At 40.7% G+C, this 12,366-nt stretch overlaps 1 protein-coding gene across 1 annotated transcript in view; it reads right to left on the minus strand.

Annotated features, from left to right (window-relative positions):
* The window catches only part of ptpn20 (protein tyrosine phosphatase non-receptor type 20), a 30,092-nt gene extending 17,861 nt beyond the window's left edge, over window positions 1–12,231 (minus strand). Inside the window, exons 1-20 of the mRNA XM_030070896.1 lie at window positions 11,988–12,231; window positions 8,828–8,975; window positions 8,375–8,538; window positions 7,839–7,904; window positions 7,569–7,748; window positions 7,007–7,082; window positions 5,773–5,862; window positions 5,250–5,325; window positions 4,860–5,013; window positions 3,923–3,994; window positions 3,634–3,808; window positions 3,143–3,278; window positions 2,858–2,996; window positions 2,600–2,752; window positions 1,986–2,171; window positions 1,707–1,869; window positions 861–1,184; window positions 601–678; window positions 373–480; window positions 90–206 (exon numbers count right to left, since the gene is read on the minus strand). Of these exons, the coding sequence (XP_029926756.1) occupies window positions 90–206; window positions 373–480; window positions 601–678; window positions 861–1,184; window positions 1,707–1,869; window positions 1,986–2,171; window positions 2,600–2,752; window positions 2,858–2,996; window positions 3,143–3,278; window positions 3,634–3,808; window positions 3,923–3,994; window positions 4,860–5,013; window positions 5,250–5,325; window positions 5,773–5,862; window positions 7,007–7,082; window positions 7,569–7,748; window positions 7,839–7,904; window positions 8,375–8,538; window positions 8,828–8,951 (2,581 nt within the window). The 5' untranslated portion in view covers window positions 8,952–8,975; window positions 11,988–12,231. The remainder of the gene's footprint in view (window positions 1–89; window positions 207–372; window positions 481–600; window positions 679–860; window positions 1,185–1,706; window positions 1,870–1,985; window positions 2,172–2,599; window positions 2,753–2,857; window positions 2,997–3,142; window positions 3,279–3,633; window positions 3,809–3,922; window positions 3,995–4,859; window positions 5,014–5,249; window positions 5,326–5,772; window positions 5,863–7,006; window positions 7,083–7,568; window positions 7,749–7,838; window positions 7,905–8,374; window positions 8,539–8,827; window positions 8,976–11,987) is intronic.
* Window positions 12,232–12,366: the final 135 nt, after the last annotated feature.

Genomic DNA, 12,366 nt, shown 5'->3' on the forward strand with positions numbered 1-12,366 from the left:
ATAGCTATACCTCATTATAAGGTGTGAAGACGGTTTAGGAAGACAAAAAAATTAGACTTGTGGTTGAGAAAGCAATGCAAAGGTCATACGTTTAGGCTGTGAGACGATGAGCTCCACCTCGTCAGGGCTGGTCTGTAAGATGGCGGCGGCATCGCTGAACGTCACCCCCTCCAGACTCGTTTTATTGAGAGAGATCAAACGTCCACCTGGAAATCAACCCAGTCATGATGAAATATGAGGAAGGCCACTGAGGAACAAAGACAAAACAAACTGAAGTCCTGTGTCTTTTCATATGCTACCTAAAGTAAAGCATTTCTGCCCCTCAAGGCTGCTTAGATGGTATCTGTGTTTCCAATGGGCATCGATTCATACCTGGTCGGATTCGGCCATCTTTGTCAGCCGGGCCATCAGGCACTATGGAGGCTATGAAGATCCCAAGGTCAAGTTTACCTGTGTTGTCCTCTCCCACGATCACAAACCCTGAAACAGAACAAGAGAGCAGGTGTTACTGCAGGCCTATTATGTAAGAACTGCTACACAGAAGCTCCAGTCATTAATTTTACACCAAACTCAGAGCAAAATCCTTCACCTCATACTCACCAAAGCCTAATTTGGGATCTTTCTTTAAGGTCACACAGATTATCTCTCTCTCTGGTGGGGTCCTGGTTGGGGTGTCGACTGCAAAACAAGCATTTCACATACACAATAATTACAATCTGCTACTTTATATCAAAAGAAATCAGCAGAAATTTAGACATGCACGCATATTTTAAAACACTGGAGAATAAATGAGCAACAGCATCTGAGTTTACAAAAAGAGTTCAGATAAGGGCAAGACATGAGATGGGTAGCCGTATCACCTCTAATGGAGGAAGAGGCCTCGGAGTCCTGTTTCTGTAGCGAGACACTGGACATCATTCTGGGAAGTGGCTCTTTCACCTCCCTGAGGTCTTGTGTCTCAGGTGGCTCCTTGTTCAGATCCCTGCTCATCTCCCTCCTCAGCTCTCTCTGCTGGCGGAGCCGCGCCTCTAGCTTGGCAGTCAGGTTGTCGCAGGACTTGGACAGGGAGTCTTGTTGACCGGGCGACAAGCCTACAAGGTTCAACATGCCCTCTGAGCATGACATCCGCTTCAGGTTCAAGTTATGACCCTGACAGGCAGACAGGTACTTGTCTATGTTCTCATCTGGGGAGAGAATAGAGAAAACCAAGTGTCATTTACAGTATACTTTGTCATTTTTTAGTATAAACATTGCATAAGAATTTATGGTCTTCATTATGTGCTTTCCTGTGTTGCATATTTATCTCTAGTCAGAGTCTGATAGGGATGGCACTGATTTTCTGATTTGATTCGATTCTGATTCACAAGGTCCTGATTCACTTCAGTGCCGATTTTGATTGAATTTGATTTAATATCAATTCAGTTGCAGATAGTAGTTTAGCTCTCACTATTGCCCCCTGTTGTTCATTCATTTGTTTAAAACATATAATTTGTTGAAAACATATAATTTAGTCAGCTGAATTTCCTTAGGCTAGTATTTCTGTAGACAACAGGACAGGCAGTGCCCTACTATATATGCATTAATATATCCACTGCTGACCTCTGGGTGTTGAGGACCAATATAAAATTGTTCAAGTAAGGCTCATGATTAGAAAACAGAAATTTTCACCCCGTCCTAAAGTCTACATATCGCTCAGATGTTCACACCTTGTACAGTGCTGTGGTTCAGTTGTCGTGACATCATCTCGCTGTGGAACTTGTGCTGTGCAGAGCAGAGGTTCAGGAGGTACTGTGCTATCTTGGAGCTCTCGGTGATAAAGCTGTGCTTCTTCCCACTGGGCCCACCACACTCTATAGTCAGTTTGCGCCGCTGGGAGCCAGACACAACAAGTCAGCAAACATTAACTCTGAGGTTCATAAAAAAATGAACAGCATGACTTATCCCGTTCTGCACACTCCGGCTGAAAGGCCTTGTAATTTTCTTACCCCTGTGGAGATGGAGTCGGTCTCCCTCCAGAGGAAACGCCTGGTGACAACACGGAGGTGGCTTTTCATCTCGTACACGATGATTCCTTTGGCACAGACTCCCAAAACTAACTCTCCCACCACCGGCCTTTTTTCTCTTCCCACACGGTGGAACATAACTCCATACTCTGGCAACTGCTGGGCAATCTGAGGGGATTTATTTATCAAGGTTGTTAAAAAAAAAAAAAAAAAAAAAAAAAAAAAAAAAACTATGTGTGCCTGTGTGTGTATGTGCATGTGTGTGTGACTGTGTGTGTGTATGTTTATCTGTGTGTGACTGTGTGTGTGTGTGTGTGTGTGTGTGTGTCTGTGTGTGTGTGTGTGCGCACTATGTTTTACATTTTAACCATTTTGCTGAATCTCTTTTACGGTGACTTACAATAAGTGGAACTGCAGATTAAGTTCTTTCATCACTAAAATTACCAACCACACTAAAAAGTGTCAAGTTTCAGGTCGTATTATACAGTTTTCAAAGAGATCAAAGCAAGAAAATACTAGAAAAAATAAATACAAAAATAACAAAGAAAAGAAACAAAAGGGAATTTATTTTTGCATGTGGGTAGAGATCTATCTACCTTTAAGTACTCTGTCTCAGCCTCTTCAGGCAGCATCTGGGTGTGACTTGCATGTAGTCTTGGCAACTCTTCTCTCAGATTGGGCAGGGCCAGCTTCTCCAGCATCCTTTTAGATACATAATGTTCTGGCTGGTAGTAATTCTTGCCATACAGCTAGGTGAAAACAGAAAAAAAGACTCAAATGCATTGCTGTGAAGGAATGACACTGGGTATTATCTACAGATGCTGGTATCTAAGGGCACATCTTGTCCTCAGTACCTCTGGAATGTAATCCCCAAACTCAGCTTGCAGAGCAAGGGCAGCCAGGAACAAGCCTGTCTCCTCGTTACAGTAAAGCCTGTCCTCCAAGATATCCTTCCGCAGCTGTAAGTAGTACTGGTGGCGTGTCAGTCTGTGCCTGGGAGACAGGGATAGAGGCTAAGTGTAAAAATAACAAACTTTCTTTCGCACAGATTTCAACAGTTATTCATGTGATAAAATAAACCAAGTCACACTCCATAAAATAAAAGTTCAACATTATAGAAGTAAAACATAAGCACTTACAAAATGAAGGAGATATCATCAACAAAAAACTTTATTCGTAGAAACATCAAAAAGGAGGCCATCTGTGCTTTTTTCCAACTATCCGGGGCAACTTTGGAGATTTTAACTTCATGGTCCAAAAAGAAATATTCATCATCTGCAAAATGACAGAGAAGAAACTTTTTAGGCTTTTTTTTTTTTTTTTAAGGCAAAAACAGTTAAATTATTTGTTCATGCATGCAATTAAATGGATATTCCCATTAAACTGGACAATGCAGGATATTTTAAAACAAATACCATGTAACACAATGTACGCATATTCCATATTTTGAATGAGTTTTAGTCTTGTATCTCAATGTATATCAGTAAATCATTTCCAAAGGGTTAAAATGAGCAATTGTAAATGTAAATTTAGTGGAAATATGTGTTCTCTGCTTTGTACATAAAGAAACAGGACAAAAAATCAACCTGGCAGCAAGACAGTAAAAGCACTGTATAATATGTGCTCTTACCATCTAGGAAGGCGAGGCCAAAGTAGAAATGTTCCACCAGGTTTGCGTGAGCCACGACCATGTCAAACACATCTTTCGCTTTGGTCTTAATGTCACAGCGAACCACCAAATACTGTCCGTTAGGCAGCACCACACTCACTTCCCTCTGAGATGAACATGAGCGGCCCTTTTTAGACTGTAACACACACACACACACACACACACACACATATGATCATGCAAACCAGCAAATATGCAATATTTAACATGTAGAAAAAAAGGAGGAGGTTGATAGGATCTGAGTAATTACCACAATGGATCCTGGTAGCTCCAGAATGACCTGCTGTTCGTCTGTCATTCTGATGAACTCAGGACCCAAAGCCTGGCAAGACATGCAACAGAGAAAAATTATCCAAACGTAAATCTATTTTTTGGAAAAATCATGATTTCTTATTAAAACACAGCTAAGTATCAAGGTAAGAACAACACGTTCAGTTCAGTTTTCTCTCTACAGATGTTAAAGTGAATAGTCTGGTTGCTAGTGTGCATGTAAATGTATATAAGAATGAGTGAATATAGGGTTTAGGTTAAACTACAACATGCATTTTCCCAGCAGGCTAAGAGTAGAAAATGATTATAAAGAAAGAATCAGATTCAGCGGTAGGTTTAGAGTTTTGTAAGATCAGAAATGCTGAAGTAGAGCTTTTATAATTTTGACAAAAAGAAACTACGAGATGGAGAAATTCATTTTGATAAAACAGTTTGTGGAAATTAAGACCTCATAAATTCAAATTTAATTTATGCTGTCATAACTTTTAAGATTTGTATACAATTGAATTGAAGACTCTTTAAGCCTTTTTAAGGACCTGCAGACACTCTGCTACAACACATCCAACCCGCCTCTGCATTTCTCTACACGCTCTACTGTCTGCACAATGCTCCTAGAGGACTTGATTCGTATCCCCACATGCACTCCGCAACAGACCATCACTGTCACTGAACCAATTATGGGTATGAGGTGTCCTGATGTCACCACAAAAGGCTATCTGTGCAGCGATCAGCTTCTTTTACAGTTTCACCAATACAGACAGCACTGCACGTTTTATCTACCAAAAGTCCACCATTTACAGTCTTCTCTTTTTACATGTGAAAAAAACTGCGTATGCCCTCCCAACATCTCATATTCATTCACACCACTGAATAAACTTTGAGATTAAATCTGTTTCCTCATGACTTAATGGTCTTACCTTGGCTTTCCTCTGGTTCAGGCTGAGGGAGGACTCACTGAAGGTGATGGAAGGACTGTGGGACCTGGCTGATGCCTTAGGGGAAATATCGTGGTGAGGGCTCCTACCAAGCCAGCTGCAGTTACTTTCCCTGTGACGGACCCCACGAGGCAGTCTAAAAGGAGAGAGGGGTGGGGTAAGAGGACAGATTGCATCGTAGTCAAATTGGATGAGAAGCTTAACTCTTTTAGACAGTGTCGCTCCACCTCAGATTCAGATTTGACAGACATATACATGCAGGAAGGGAGGGTGAAAAGGAGAGGGGGCGGATTTTTTTTCTACTGGCATGCACATGAAGCCGTGCCGCGTCCTCTAATGTTTGAAGAGTACATGTGCATATGTCGTATGTACCTGTCAAAACTACTGGTGTATATAGGTGTAGGAGAACTCCTTGGTCTCTGTCTCCAAGGTCTCTGAGGTAAACTCCCTAGAAAAGAGACAACATAAGTACCAATGCTGTAATAGCAAGACAATTACTGCTGGAACTAAGGATGTCATGAGACCAGAACTGTGGTGGTTGATATCAATATGAGTGAAATTTCACCATTCTTGATACCTGATTTAATACTACAGCTAAAACAGAAAACCCATTCAGAAAAAAAACTTGACTACACATATTCAGGGAACACTTAAAAACTTTTTGTGTTTCAAGTAAACATACAGGCTGCATTAGAATAAAAACACTGACTTAGTCTTACAGAGTGATACATCAAGTCGAGATCAAGACTACTGATACTCAAAAGACCAGCACTGGTATAATTTTCAAAAATGCTGGTATTGACAGAAACCTCTCCTCAGCAGGCACAGTAAATAAAATTATTTCTCTCTAAGATTCTGTATCTACTTCCAGTTCCTTTTTCAATCATAAGTTTACCTGATTTTGAGTCAGAGTCTGTTGAGTATCTTCTCCCCTCAGCTGCACCCGCACACCCTTCACCAAAGTCTGGAAGTGGCCCTCTCTTTCCTGTCAACCAGGTAAGAGATGAATGGTAAGAGGGATGTTGGTTGCATTTTCATTGTCAGTGGCCCCCCAGAGACATTGAGATGTTTGGGTAGAGCTGAGGCTGGAGGAGGCTTTAACTCTGAGCAACTACGCTGAGTGCCTGATTATTGACTCTCACAGGAGCCTAATCCTAGACTGGCTTCAGGTTAAGATCTTAATCCTATTGGCCTGTGCATTTGCTTTGGTCAAAGGAACAATGATGGCAAATGCAGCCTGTACATTATGACGACATCTTAAAGGTCAAATTTGCATTTTTACCGGTCTGTAACGAGGTGATCACAACAGAAAATGAGATAATCTAGGGATTAGGGTCATCCTCATTTTCCATTGACATCGTGTCTCTTACAGGTGAAAGGTGAACAAATGAAAAGACCAGTAGATGATACTCTGGCCTCTGCTATACTCCTTCAAAATTACTTTCATGGAACAAGTTATAAGTCTGCTCTGAAACCAGTATCCGCATTTTGAATTGAGAAGTTGACAGCTTTGTGATATCACTCGCATGTATCACCTGTAACTGCCACTGTTTTAATTAAAATTATTTATTAATCTAGTCGTTATTTGTACCAGGTCTGGCATATACTTGACTATATTAATCAATACCCTCTCACTGTACCTTGTAGCTTAGCTCTAGCTTTCGAAGTTAAGGATGTGAAGTGCACTTAAGTGGACCATGAGCCAGACCTTTCACACCAAACAGCCGATTCTCATCAAAGTGATAACGTGTCAGATTCAAATATCAAATGAATTCAGCAGATATGAACAGTTCATCTCAGATTCAATGTTTTAACTCTAACTTTTCACATCAAGTACAGTAAAAAAAAAAAAATGTACACAGTCCCCATAAGCCTTTATACATTAGAATTCACAATGTTGTGTTCATGAGCAGCACCAAGATTTATTTCTTGCTCTGCCACCTCCTCTGTGATGTAATATTTTGGTTGCCATATGTTTCCTCACATACGACGAGGTGTCCTTTGAGGGTATTAACCATCTGGGCTGCCAGCTATATATACGTACAACTCAGTGAGTGAGCCTTCCGGTGCTTACCTCATGAATTTTTCATTTAAGTTCACAAGGTCTGTAAGGTACCGTGCATGCTCACCATGAAGCCGCTCTCTGATCATCTGGCTCCTGCCACTTAGAGGGACGTTGCTGTCTGACATCGAGCCATGATCCATCTGAAGGAAAGAAAAGCACTACCATTTTTTTTTTTTTACTGATTTTCATTACATTGATCCTTCTGCAAAATCATACAAGTTCACTTAAGGTGTAGTGACTCATTTATTGCATTGACTACATTTGATTGTCATTGACCTACTAAACCATATAAACAGAATGAATCGATATGAAAAGCTTCTGAATTAAGCTTTTTCTCTTAAAAAATCAAAGCATGTGATCTTAGAGAATATGACGTCTGAATCAAAACAATGACTAAAACTGTAGTTTACAAACTCAATTCAAACTGAATTGTTCCAAAAAAGAAAAAAAATGTTCTGAAACTGAATCACCAACTAGCAAATCATGGACTGATTGAATCAATGTTAACCCAAAGATTCACACTCCTTGAGTTCAAATTTAAATTCTAAGACAAAAACAATGGAGAGAATGATGTGCATACAGTGAATACAGCATGTGTGAAAAGGCATGTGGAGGGACAAACTCACTGAATCATGGAAGACCTCCTCCACCAGTTGTCGGATGATTTTGGTGGGAGACGGCAGAACAGTGGCTTTGTGCTGAGACTCACAGGCCTCCAGGATGGAGGTGAGATTCACCCTGCGATGGGCCAGATCCTCACACATGCTCAGGAGGAGGCTGTTCAGATGGTCACTCAACTGGACTGGCTGAGATGGACAACAGTTAAAAATAAGTGTTATGAAAAAAAAGTGTGGGGCTGTGTTGGTGCTGAAATTAAAACTTACAGAGGATCTCACCTGATTCTGAGGTAGGTGAAAATCAACTGACCAGTAGAGAGTCATGCCCAGTGAATACACCAGCATCTGTGCAACACAAACACCCAGTAAGTGACAAGATGCACAGTGATACATAAACATACATGCATAAAGACCACATATGCTCTAACAGTTTTTTCAGTAATGTCATTTGCCAAATGTATGTGCTTCGGTTCAGTATTTTCTGAACCTTTTTTATGGTACCCTAAGCATCAAAACAATTATGATAATGATCCATGGCAGCATTTTGTCTGCTCTGTCACTAGATGGCATCCTTTCACCTCTCAGGCATCCTTCAACTACTCTCAACATCCCGAAATTTCTCACTCATGGCTGGCCTGCGGCATTCTCCTCAAGACAAATGAGACAAATAAATCAAGATGGACGGAAGCTTAACTGCAACTAATTCGAGTCATTTGCAGTGTGGTGAAAATTTTAAAGAAATATGATCTACTTATCACATCTCTAATCTGTGCCTAACTTTCATTTGAGGCATTGCTCAGGATGAATGCACCGACCCTCTCTATGGCAGGTTTGGTTGAGTTGGCACGGCCCTGCAGCATCTCTGGAGCAGTGAAGGTGGATACGTCATCTGACAGGGCACAGTTCTTAAATGCTAAGGTACCAGTGGCTGACAGCAGCAAGGAGGTGGGGCTTATGATATTGCACATATTGTTGTGACCTAAAAAGAGAGAAAACAGTGCAAATCCATAACATATTTGCTTGTTCTTTCTGACAGTGAAGTCATTTGCTGAATAAAATAGACACGTGGGTAGATGTAAGAAATAGTCACGTGTGTGTATGTGTGTGTGTGTGTGTGTGTGTGTGTGTGAGAGAGAGAGAGAGAGAGAGAGAGAGAGAGAGACTATTACATTACAATAACATAATAATGTGATGAAAGCTCTCAGACATCATTTGCAGTGCTGTCAGTCTATGATTAGAGGTGGCTATTTGTATCGGCAGTGATTTACCCTTATAGGACACATCCACTAATGACTCTGCAGTGCCCAGCAGCAGCGACCAGACCTCCTCCTCCAGCAGAGGTCCCCCTCGTGCCTCCAACACTTCTGCTAATGTAACAAATGTGCTGCTCATCCTGCACACATCCCCCGCACACACCTGAGGATGCAGGAGCACAAACATTATCACGAGCAAACACAGCAAACTCACACACAGGCACGAACATGTCTTGTTTGAGCTATTGTTCAAATTTGTAATTCCGCCAGTAACTGGGCTTTTGCTCTGAATGTGACCCAGACAGAGGCAGAAAGAGGTGAAAGCTACTATACATCTCATCTGTCTTTTTTTCTGGGTGTCAGTGCTTCCCTTATTTGTTGTTTTACATCATCTAACCTTTTTGAGTGCTAGTGTTCTTCTAACAAGCGATCTACTGAATTTTTTTGTTGTTGTTTTTTTATTTAAATCCATTTCTAAGGTTCACAATTAAACGCTGCACTGGACTCTGATTTGATTCTCCAGTCCATTTGACTCATAGCCTCTTGTGCTCTCTATCCCTCCCAGTTCCTAAGAGGCTTTCCCCTGAGCTGGGACAGATATACAGATATACACCACTTCCGTTGTGTCATGCTCCCAAGTTAGTTTGCTGTCACATACAGGTATTATACATTTTCAAAATGTGGAGGAAAAAAGGAATCTCACAAGACAGGTTGAATTTGAAATAGAAAAGGCAAAATGAGAGTCTCACCTGTCCAAAAGAATAATTTTGCTTGACATCACTTGTGTTACATGTGTAGCATACCAGAATGTCACTAGGATATGTTTTTTTTTTGTTTGTTTTGTTTCTTTTTAAATAGGCCAGGTCACACTGTTTTAAACCTTGTTTTAACCGTCTGATGTGTGTCTTACATCATTAGATTGTGAGATTCAATTTGGCAACTGGATGCAAGATATTGCTAAAATGTCGACTAGTTGTATCCCCATTTAAGCTCTGCCCTTGATTTACCATAATTTAGTGAAAATCTTACATGAACATGTGTCCCAGCAACTTTTTCAAAACACTCATTGTAGACAAATTGAGCAATGGAGCAACACTGAAGAATAAGCAGACTGAAAAATCTTCTAGTGTGTCTAGACTCAGGTCATGATTCAATATATTGTTAGCTCAGTGGCAGAAAAAAAGCATTATTACAGAGCTACTGAAATGGCAACAGGAGTCTTTCTTTCTTTCTTTGCCCTACAATTTGATCTCAAATCTTTTCAATCTCAAATGATTATAGAAGATTGTAATGGCTGATTTGTTTGGTGGGGACTGAATTTTTTTTTTTTTTTTATTTCAGTTCAAAACAGCTGTTGCCTTGTGAGGGCTCTGAAACCAAACCATCATGCATTTATTCGTTCCATCTTTCTTGTGAATGTCTCTTTCTCTCCATCAGTACAATCACAAACAATCCTGCTTTTTGCAAAATGCTTCAAAGAGCAATAATAGAGTCCTTATGGCCAGCCTCAGACACACACAGAGACGGAGACATGGTCCGCGGTTACAGGACTAACACAATCTCCTCCTGCTCTTGATTAAACCCTTCAATGGTGCTCCTGTAAACTGATCGTACCCCTAAGCCACTGTCATTTACAGTGTAGACTGAATAATGCTGAATAACGATGGTCAAATAATCTTACAAGCTTAACCAACAAAAAAATATCACAAAATATCCAAACAGGAAAGAGCAGGGCAACAATAAACGTGACAATTATGGACAACTCCATAAACTACACATGGTTCTTTCAACTGGTGATTCAATTCTTTGTGACAGGAAGTTTAAAGTTATCCTACTGCAACTCTGTAGGCCGGTTTGTTGTTACAGTGTAGGAGGGAGTGGGAACTGTGCCAAGCACTCCTGCCACCCAGTCTTGAGCAAAACTTCAGTTCAGGTCTAAAGCTAAAGCCCAGTAAGATCAGGTTAATTGATGGATAATTATCTCTGGCCACACCAGACCATCACTTGTTTCTCTATCATATTTTTGGAGAAAGTGTTAGAATTTTATAAGAAACTGGCAATCTGTACAATTGTGTGTACAGTAAGGCATGGCTGTTGCTTCTATATTTGGAGCTACTTATTGGCTAGACCTAGTCTGGCTCAAGTTGAGGCTGTTTCTCACCTTGACCTCTCCTGTTCTGGGTAAAACGAGGGAACATAAACAGTAATTAAACTGTCACCATCAGCGCCAAACCACTTTGTGTCACAGTCATCTGTACTTTCTAAATTAGCTTCTAAGTTGATCATTAAAATTGCATGATGAGAAACAAAAAGCACTGCATTTCAAAGCTGTTTCATAACACTGACTGCAACAGCAGGATGCCTCCTCATTAACTAGAAACAGCTCTATTTGCTAGTAACTTTTGATGCCACATCCATTTTAAAACCAGGTGCCACTGCATATAAACTATACAAAGACATGTTTTTCTTTACTCACTGGACATGCCAAAGCTTGTTTAAGCCATTACCTTGAGGATATCTGGATATTCAATATATGACATGGAAAATGTTCTCTAATGTGTCCTATATGACCAAAAATGCAGAAGATACTATATTATTAATCAGCCAATTATCACCTATCTTAACCACAAACTGACTTACTGATCCATCAACCAACAGCCAGATTATTTTGTCACAGGCACACTGATTATTCCCACATTGTATGAGGAGAGGGTACTCTGCTCTTGAGAATTTGGGGCAGGTAGATGGGAACTAGGTCTCTGTCTAGCCTTCTCTCCCACTAAAACTATTTTCATAAAACACAATTATCCTAATCACATACCGCAACAGCAAAGGTCGCTAATAAGTAGACAACAAACAGTAGAGTAATACCACATGGTGTCATTTATGTAGCTTCAACGTTGATAAAAACAAACAATGAGTGTGGCCCAACTTCTTATTTTCTTGCAAATATGAGACAGTATCCTGCATTTTAAAACTCTTGTAGCTGGTTAACATTTTAGATGTGATGCCATCCGTGTGTAAACGTCTGCTTACGGTTTTCCTATAGTGGCCTATTTGAATATTGGCTTTTCATTTGTATTAAAGCATTGACTACATCAATACAACAAACTGTCTACTCGGACTGTACGAGGAATATAATAAAGAATAGCGCACTGTGTGGCGGGCATATTACCTGGTACCATACGTAACCTATGGGAAGAGTCTGATCCGCTGTAATATCTTCAGTGCTCCCACCACGGCTCCAATACAATCCTTGTGATCATTGCATCGCTGTTTTGGCGTCCTCTCCGTAACTAAGGGCTGCTCCACTCGTGCAGGTAATTCATCAGTGACGTTAACTATATGGTGTCCCATTCATTTGCTCTATTGCCACCACAAAGCTCAAGGTCTGAAACTTTTTTTTTACTGTAATTGGCGCTATTCTTAGCCCCCTCGCCTTTAAACGCTTAATTGGATTAAACTCGCAGTTTGACAAGCGACAGGTCAGAGCCACCAATAGCGGGTGGGGTGAGATCAGCTACACCGATTTAACTAATCCGTCTGACGCCCAA

Source organism: Myripristis murdjan, chromosome 15 (genome assembly GCF_902150065.1).
Source record: "Myripristis murdjan chromosome 15, fMyrMur1.1, whole genome shotgun sequence".
Taxonomy (NCBI): Eukaryota; Metazoa; Chordata; class Actinopteri; order Holocentriformes; family Holocentridae; genus Myripristis; species Myripristis murdjan.